We start from the raw sequence: 9,458 nt of genomic DNA, 5'->3' as shown, positions 1-9,458 counted from the left end.
AGTTAGGAAGGCTTTAAAATCATTAGATCGAGAAATTAGGAACATGTAAGAATATAAACAATAGATGGATTACTTAAGACCATAGCGATACCAGCAAAGAGGACATGCTTTAAAGTAACCTAAGTAGGGGATGACAAAAGCAAGTATACAAGCATAAGCAGAGGAAGGATATAAAAAGTATAGAAAGAAAAGTTAGCAAAAAGAAAGTAAGATCGTAGTTAAATAAGTAGGAATGTAGAAGGAGGAGTAAGTGGATGTTAGATGGAGGAATGAGAAGACAGATATATGAAAAAAATACTGAAAAATAAACAACATTGCGAGCAGTAAGAACATAAGTGAAAATATTGGAGTAAGTAAATTAGTCAGCACGAAAACAATAAGGAGAGAAAGCAAATGTTAGATATAAAAAGCGAAGACAATTGAATTATTAAAAAAATCAGGTAGTAATAAAGAAAATAACATAGATAATAGTGAAAACAATAGGATAAGTTAATAAATGGGTGTGAAAACTCAGCTTGAATAGGCACATAACGTAGGAGGGAAGAAAAGGAAAGAAGCAAAGAGGAGCAGGGAACGGAGGAGGAAGGAAAGGAAAGGGGGAAGAGGGATTGATGATGGTTGATGCATTGCGGGAGGGGGGAGAGGGGAAGAAGAAGTGGGTGAGGGAGAGGGAGGAGGCTGGGAAGAGGAGGAGGCGGGGGAGGAAAATAGGAGAGGAGGGGTGTGAAGGGGGCACAGGAGAGGAGGGGAGGAGGTGGCGCGGCTTGTTACGAAACCCCTCGGCGTCTTCTTCTTAATTATTGACGAGGGCGAAGGAGAAGTGTAGCGAAGAGAAAGAGTGAAGGAGAAAGGTGTGGTGGAGGAGACGTTAGGATGAGAAGGTGATGAAGAGGAGGGGAAGGAGGAGGAGGAAAAAGATGATGATGAAGGAGAAAGAGAGGAAGAAGAAGGAAGAAAAAGAGTGAAGGAGACGTAAGGATGGGAAGGTGATGAAAAGGAGGGGAAGGAGTAGGAGGAGGAAAAGGAAAAAAGATGATGATGGAGAAGGAGGAAGGGGAAGAAGGAGGAAGTGAAAGACGATGATAAAAAGAGATAATGGGAAGTAGAAACGGTGTGAGGATGGGAAGAGAATGGAGAGGAGAGGAAGGAGGAGGAGGAGGAGAAGGAAAAAAGATGATGATGGAGAAGGAGGAAGGGGAAGAAGGAAGAAGTGAAAGACGATGATAAAAAGAGAGAATGGGAGGTAGGAAACACGCAAATATATCACATACTCGTAAAATATCAAAACAAACAGTAATGCATTCTCCTGAAGACTTCTTAACCTTTCATATCAAATAAATTCTAGCTTCCTTTATAAGAGGTAACATATTTTCTTCGATCTGTTTACTTCACAAGACTTTTTTCTGGTACCTAAATCCTCCTTCACGGGTTCATATAAAAAACGAAAACGAAAAAAAGAGAATCGAAAGCAAATGAACAAAAGGAAATGGCGATCTTTTTCCACAACTTATTTCTTACAGTTCATTTTTTATATATCAATAGTCTCTAATTCTTTATCCATTTACGTTTATCTATCTACTTGTATCTATCTCTGAGTAAAAGTTTAACCTCCATGTATTTTTTTCGTATCATGCACATTCTTCCTCTCCTTTTGTTCCCTCCTCCCTCTCAGCATCGTTTCAGCCCTCTCCTCTATCATCGCCCTCTCGTTCGTTCCCCTTCCTTTATTTTCCTCTCCCTCGCTGCATTACCTCTCAGCTTTCACTTCGATATTTTCCAGTCGCCGGATTCCTTCATATCCCGCTCCCTCCTGCTCCTATCTTCCTCGTTTTCATTGCGTCCATAGGCTCTCATCCACGTAGCCTTCCATTTTAATTTTTATTTTATTATTATTAGAGAAAAGACGCCTACGAGGGGATATTATTCAAGTCTTCAAGTATCTAAAAAAGTTCAATAACGTCGATTACTCCAAATTCTTTGAACTGCAAACCAACTCAAGAACTAGAAATAACGGCTTACCCATTCAGTCGAGTCGATATAACACAGACATTGGAAGGAGTTTCTTTTCAAACCGAGTCATCCGCCACTGGAACAATCTTCCCTCAGAAGTAGTAAATGCGAATACCATCAACTCCTTCAAATATAGAATCGACCGTCATTTCGCTGCGTCAGGAGTAAACCGAATAACGAGGGGCTTCCATCTGCTCCTCAATATCGAGGTGCTTTCATCTGCTCACCAAGCCCCAAGTGGCGGTCGAGCAGATTAAATCACCCAAGCGGGCGACCTCGTAATGAGCCAATAGGCTTTCTGTTGCCTGCATTTCCATGTTTCCATGTTTCTCTTCGCTTTACTTCCCTCTGGTCATCCTCATTCCAGTTTTCTTATTCCACCTCTTCGCATCTAGTTTTCCTTTTTTTTTATACTGCCTCTCACTTAGCTTAAATCGGTTCATTATTCCTTTTTTTCCTTTCCTTTTTCTTTTCATCTCTGTACTTTACTTTCCATCACGTCTCATCCTCTTCCTTACCACTTCTATCCTCCTCCTGCGATTCCGTGATGTTACCTTGCGTTCCATCCCCTTTCCTTCCTCTTCCTTCCATGCCAATTATTTTCCTAAGTTTCCCTTCCATTTTCGTGATTTTTTCTACCTTCCCTTCCATAACTTTCTCGTCCCTTACCGTACTGGCCCATCCCTACCCTTTCCTTCCCTACTCTTCCATTTCTTCCATTTCATTCCTTTTCCTTCTCTATCCTTCGTTTATTTAATTTTTTGCCTTTCATCGTCTTCCTTGTCAACCCTGTCTACCATTTCTGCTTCTGTCCCGTCCCTTTCTTCCCCTACTCTTCCATTTCTTCTTCCATTTTACTCCTTTCCCTTCCCTATAATTCTTTCTTTTTTTTGCCTCATCGTCCTCCTTGCCAACCCTGTCTACCATTTCTGCTTCTGTCCTCTCCCTTCTCTTATTTCCCTTTACTCCATTTCCCTTCCTCTCTCTTCTTCATGTCCCGTTCTTCTATTTATCTCTTTTCTTTGGTTGCCTCCCTGTCATCGCACCCTCTCACCTGTGTTCTTTCCCTACTCTTCACTCTCCCTTCATATCCCTCCTTCTACCTCTTCTCACTCTCTTTGTCTCCATCCTCCACCCCTTACCCTCCCTCCCCTCTACCTGTCTACCGCAGTGTCTCCCATCACTTCCCCTCCTTCTTGCCGCCTGCTCCGTCTACCACCCACCCCAAGCCTGTATTCTTTCCCTACCCTTCCCTTCCCTCCCCCTCTTCATCACCCTTTTGTTGCCCTCTCCGTCTCCCTCCCTGACCGTCCCTCCCTTTACCTGTCTCCCCCGGTGCGTCCCCTTAGCCCAGGTGTATAATATGGTCCTCTGTTCCTCGTGGGTCTTCGCTAATTGCTGTCGTGGATGGACCCTGATGAAAGGCTCCCTATTATGGGCGCCGCTCTCGGCATTTGATTGAAAGCATTGAAATGAATATATTGTGTGCACGATGACACACACACACACACACACACACACACACACACACACACACACACAAACACACACACATACATACATACATACATTTTCGAGCATTCATATATAGACATACATACATTCACATTCATACATATAAGCACACATACGTTTCTCTCTCTCTCTCTCTCTCTCTCTCTCTCTCTCTCTCTCTCTCTCTCTCTCTCTCTCTCTCTCTCTCTCTCTCTCTCTCTCTCTCTCTCTCTCTCTCTCTCTCTCTCTCTCTCTCTCTCTCTCTCTCTCTCTCTCTCTCTCTCTCTCTCTCTCTCTCGCTCTATTGATGCTCGGCAGTGATTTAATCCGGCTCGTAATCCTTCATTCATTCATCCCATTTTATCATGTTCCATTATTCTATGTATTTTATCCGTCTTTGTTTAGCTCGCTTCCTCGTTTATCCCAGGAAATGCTGTATCGTTAACCTTTCCTTCTCTCTCTCTCCTCTCTTTTGTGTGTGCGTGTGTGTGTGTGTTTGTGTGTGTGTGTGTGTGTGTGTGTGTTAGGTGACAGGTCAGGAACTACGAAGAAGATAAATGATGTAAATAAAAAAAAAGGTTAATATTGTTGTTCAGTGTCATTATCTTCCCTCCTCCTCCTCCTCCTCCAACTCCTCCTCCTCCTCCTCCTCCTCCTCCTCCACTTCCTCCTCCTCCACCTCTGCCACCGTATTCCCTACGTGTCGTAAAAGGCGACAAAAAGGGACTTCTTCCTTTCTCTTCGGACTATTACCTTTTTTTTTCCTTTCTCTGGGTAGTCTATCCAAGAGTTGTCACCCTCCCTTACACTTTGAGGACATATCCCCTCCTTTCCTTCCTTTCTACAGGTATTCTACCCAGCCTCTAGTCTCAGTCTTCCTCCGATGTTTCACACACACACACACACACACACACACACACACACACACACACACACACCAGACTTTACATCCCAATTCCTCGCCGTCGTGTGTGTTCCTATAACGGAGGAAGACCCGAGAGGATTATTTTCCATGCCCGGTCTGTGTTCCGGAGGCCATTCTGTTTTCAATCCCAGATTGGTTTTCTGTGACAAAACCGTAACTCTTCTTAATTTCATAAACATTCATTCAGCAAACATGAACCTCTTCTTTGTTTGGACGGTCTTCTTAGTGCTGGTGGCCGGGCCTCAGGTGGAGGGCTCCCGGGTACCGGGGCTCAAGGTGCTCCCGGAGGTTGACTCCTCGTGTGCGGCAGCGGTGAGAGCCGCTATCGAGGATTATCGAGTTCTTTACGAGGGGCAACTTCAAGAAACACCGAACATGACTGAACTAATGAAGACCAGCTCAGAAATAGCCTCTAACGACACCATTAAGACCACAGAAAGGAAAGTATTTAATAATACCGATGAAACGGGGCAAGAAACCGGAAAAAAGACAGTTGTTGAGAAGACGACGGAAACTGACGTAAAACCCAACGGAACTGTATCAAAGACTTCGGAAACCACGATTGATGTAGATGAGGACGGTAAACAACGGGGTGAAAAATCTGTGACCGAGAGTGAAACAGGGACGGTACAGACTACAGACAACGAGAGCATAGCACAAACGGTGGACGTTAGAAAGGTAATGGACGAAGAGGGTAATGAAATAAAGGAGGAAGTTGTTATTAAGAAGGAATTAATAGTACAGCCTCTTACCAATAGAACTGAAGAAAAGCCGAAGGACGATAAAGACGCAAATCTTATCGTTCCAAAAGTAGGGTCGGACGACAAAGCTAAAAAGAAAACCGAATCAAAACGAACAGAACAAAGAAAGGAGATTCTGCCCAGCAATATAACGAACGAAGCAGTTGTGAAAGAGAAGGAAGAACTTCTACCTTCACAGGAAAGCACTAATGTGACATCTGTGGAGGAGAGGAATGTTACAGAGAAGGATGATGGACTTCAGAAGGCAGAACGAACAGAGCAAAGAAAGGAGATTCTGCCCAGCAATATAACGAATGAAGTTGTTGTGAAAGAGAAAGAAGAACTTCTACCTTCACAGGAAAGCACTAATGTGACATCTGTGGGGGAGAGGAATGTTACAGAGAAGAGTGATGGACTTCAGAAGGCAGAACGAACAGAGCAAAGAAAGGAGATTCTGCCCAGCAATATAACGAATGAAGTTGTTGTGAAGAGAAAGAAGAACTTCTACCTTCACAGGAAAGCACGAAAGTGACATCTGTGGAGAAGAAGAATATTACAGAGAAGAGTGATGGAAAAGATGTCGAGAAAGAAACTGTAATTCAAAAAGAAGTCCAAAAGAATGTGTGTAATAGCGACATCAAAGAGGTTCGTAACGAAAAACATCTTAATGAAACAATTGAAGACTTGAAACACCAAGTTGATGACGTGAAAAACAAGATGAAGGAAGAAAAAGCAAAGGCTGAAGAAACAAATACTGTCGTTGAAAAGACAGTCCCTGCTGTGACGCCGGCGAAGGTTGTTAGAAAGGATGTGCCCTCGGTGGGAGAAGGAAAAGACTCCGTTGCGACTCGAGTTGTTAAACCCGTTACCCCTTCGGTGGTAGCAGAAAAAGTCCCCGTTGTGACAAATCAGACCGTTGCTGAAAAGATTCCCCCTACGGTGACCGAAGGAAAAGTCCACGTTGTTAAAGAAGAGAAAGTTATTGAAAAGGTTGTGCCCTCGGTGACGGAAGAAAAACTCCCCGTTGTGACAAAGGAGAAGGTTGTTGAGCAGGCTGCCCCTTCGGTGACACAGGAGATCGTAAGTGTCTCTAAGGAGCAAGCAGAACTTCCTCTCGCGGCAGAGGAGAAGAAGGTTATTGAAAAGATTATCCCCTCGGTGACAGAAGGAAAAGTCCCGGTAGTCCCTCAACAGGAGGTTGTTGAAAAAGTTGTCCCTTCGACGACAGAAGAAAAAGTTCCTGTTGTGACACAAGAAAGGGTTATTGAGCAGAATGTCCCACAAGAAAGGGTTATTGAACAGAATGTCCCACAAGAAAGGGTTATTGAACAGCCTGCCCCACAAGAAAGGGTTATTGAAAGGGTTGTCCCACAAGAAAGGGCTATTGAACAGGCCGCCCCTACGGCGACAGAAGAAAAAGTTCCTGTTGTGACACAAGAAAGGGTTATTGAACAGAATGTCCCACAAGAAAGGGTTATTGAACAGAATGTCCCACAAGAAAGGGTTATTGAACAGAATGTCCCACAAGAAAGGGTTATTGAACAGAATGTCCCACAAGAAAGGGTTATTGAACAGAATGTCCCACAAGAAAGGGTTATTGAACAGAATGTCCCACAAGAAAGGGTTATTGAACAGAATGTCCCACAAGAAAGGGTTATTGAACAGAATGCCCCACAAGAAAGGGTTATTGAACAGAATGTCCCACAAGAAAGGGTTATTGAACAGAATGCCCCACAAGAAAGGGTTATTGAACAGAATGCCCCACAAGAAAGGGTTATTGAACAGAATGCCCCACAAGAAAGGGTTATTGAAAGGGTTGCCCCACAAGAAAGGGCTATTGAACAGGCTGCCCCTACGGCGACAGAAGGAAAAGTTCCTGTTGTGATAAAAAAGAAGGTTACTGAACAGGCTGCCCCTTCGGTTACAGAAGAGATTGTCACTGTTTCTAAAGAGAAAGAAGAAGTCCCTGTTGTAACAGAGGAAAAGGTTCCCGCTGTGAGAAATGAGACAGTTATTGAAAAGATTACTCCTTCCGTAACAGAAGAAAAAGTTGTCAATCAACGGAAGGTTGTTTCTTACGAAGATGCTACAGAAAATCAGGAAAATCAAGTTACTGGAGATGAAGAAACGGACGAAACTGAATTGAAGTTTATCATCACCATACAAGAGAGAATAGTCCGTGAACAGACAGTCTCGATCATACCCGTGATGGACAAGGACGCCAACACAAGAAGGAATGGAAAAGTGGCGAAGAAACAACTGAAAAGAATACTGAAGAAGGTGGCCCGAGCCGTACGGGAAGAATTAAGCAAGCGACACAACACAGCGGGGCAGGGACAGTAGCAGCAGAAGCTGTAACCAGTGTGAGGGAACAGGCTGCCACTCTCCACCAAACCGACAGCCACCACCACCAAAATGTCCCCTCAACACCCAGCTGCTTGCGATGGGATCCCTAAGAAAGTGTTCCATATTTTCTTGTCTTTTCTTATCTATCTATCTTACTATGGTGTACATTGTAGTATAAACACTTACACTTTGCGTCCCTCTGGAAACCCGGTGTAAGCTCTTTCCAACAGACTGAATCAACTCTTTTTGAGATAGGAGGAGAAGGAGGAGGACGAGGAGGTGGCGGGGGGGGGGAGGGTAACGATTTAAAATAAGAAAGAAATAAGAAAATAATAATATAAATAAGAGTAATATTAAATAAAGGAGCAGGAGGAGGAGGAGAAGCACGAAGAGGAGGAAAGGAAAGAGAACGATGCTAGACAAGAAAAAAATTAGATAATTAAGGTAATGGTAAATAAAGAGGGAGGAAAGGAGTGAAAAACAAGGAAAATGGAGGAGAGAAGAGAAAATTGGGCGTGAAGGAAAATTCAGGAGACCGGGTCGTGGTGACATCGTTCGTACCTGCATGGAGAACAAAAGTGAGTCATTAGAACCCTCAGCGGAGACCTCGTCCAGGGCAGCTGTGATGTCGTTAAGTCCAGCTCCGGGAAAACAATAGTTACGCCTACAACGGGGGACTTTGCCACAGAATTCAACCACCTGATGGCGAATCATAGAGAACCATAGGGAAAAAAAGATGCCTTTCTCCTCCCTCTCCTTCCTCCTCCTCCTTTTCTTAAGTTCTTTTATTCCTCCTCCTCCTCTTATGCTCTTATGTTAGTGTGAGTCTTCCCCCTGTGTGTTTCCCTTTCCTCCCTCTCCCCTCCTCCCTCTCCCACCCCCTTCTACTCCTGTCTCCTCTTCCCTCTGTCTATCTAGTTATTTTAGTCTATCTATCTATCTATCTATGTCTCCCTGCTAAGTTTTCATGGACTTGCGAGCCTGCGGTAAACACAAATTCTTGCGTGTGGCAAAGAAAGTTCTAGTGCGGAGGTGTTAAGAGAAATGAGAAAAGAAAGAGAGCAGGGAAGAGTTCGCCGGCTGTCGCCCTGCAGTCGTCAGGCTGAACAGTCGTGTGGTGAGTGCCAATACAACTGTCGCGTTAAAAAACAGATTAGATAAATTCATGGAGAGCGATATTTGATGGGGTTAGATTCACGGGAGCTTAGGTTCAAAGGAGCTGCCTTGTACAGACCTACCGGCCTCTTGCAGGCTTCTACGCTCTTATGTTCTCTCTCTCTCTCTCTCTCTCTCTCTCTCTCTCTCTCTCTCTCTCTCTCTCTCTCTCTCTCTCTCTCTCTCTCTCTCTCTCTCTCTCTCTCTCTCTCTCTCTCTCTCTCTCTCTCTCTCTCTCTCTCTCTCTCTCTCTCTCTCTCTCTCTCTCTCTCTCTCTCTCTCTCTCTCTCTCTCTCTCTCTCTCTCTCTCTCTCTCTCTCTCTCTCTCTCTCTCTCTCTCTCTCTCTCTCTCTCTCCTGGGGTACTACCTGCCACTCACACGACACGAATAAATGAAAAATTGCTGAAGGTAACCATTCTTAGCTTACCCTTGAAGTCCCTCGTGTGTGTGTGTGTCTGTGTGTGTGTGTGTTCGGGAGGAAAATTCAGTTTATATCTTTTGTGTGTGTTTGTGTGTTTTCTGGCAATAAATGAGAACCAGAAAGTTTCCCGGGGAGTGTATCTTGACCATAATGGAAGGCTTGAGAGTTGGCCAGTATCCGCAGCGCCACCTGGCCACACCTTAACACACCTGAGAGTAGACGGAGGCAGACTCTTGAATCACCTGGACAGTCTCGCGAAAGGAAAGTGAAAGGAGATCGTGAAAAGGCAGGGAAGGATAGGAAAGAGGGTAGCGACTGAGAGAGAGTGATTTACCTGGACTGTCTAGGAAGGAAGGTGAAAGGAGA

The 9,458-nt window shown here is 44.3% G+C and overlaps 1 protein-coding gene across 1 annotated transcript; it reads left to right on the top strand.

The window, feature by feature from the left end:
• Positions 1–5,677: 5,677 nt before the first annotated feature.
• On the top strand, positions 5,678–7,671 carry LOC126991510 (dynein heavy chain-like protein 2). The gene is made up of 2 exons (XM_050850263.1): positions 5,678–6,531; positions 6,805–7,671. The coding sequence occupies exons 1-2, from the start codon at positions 5,887–5,889 to the stop codon at positions 7,510–7,512; spliced, it is 1,353 nt and encodes a 450-aa protein (XP_050706220.1). The 5' UTR covers positions 5,678–5,886; the 3' UTR covers positions 7,513–7,671.
• The last annotated feature ends 1,787 nt before the right edge of the window (positions 7,672–9,458 follow it).

Source organism: Eriocheir sinensis, unplaced genomic scaffold (assembly GCF_024679095.1).
Source record: "Eriocheir sinensis breed Jianghai 21 unplaced genomic scaffold, ASM2467909v1 Scaffold295, whole genome shotgun sequence".
Lineage (NCBI taxonomy): Eukaryota > Metazoa > Arthropoda > Malacostraca > Decapoda > Varunidae > Eriocheir > Eriocheir sinensis.
Note: the sequence above shows the minus strand (reverse complement) of the source record. Positions and strands in the feature narration are given on the sequence as shown.

Excerpts from the sequence above, each read along its gene's own strand:
- LOC126991510 (XM_050850263.1), top strand. The coding sequence starts at position 5,887 with ATGAAGGAAGAAAAAGCAAAGGCTGAAGAAACAAATACTGTCGTTGAA. Across the intron at positions 6,532-6,804 it reads AAGAAAGGGTTATTGAAAGG|AATGTCCCACAAGAAAGGGT; the intron begins GTTGTCCCACAA and ends GTTATTGAACAG.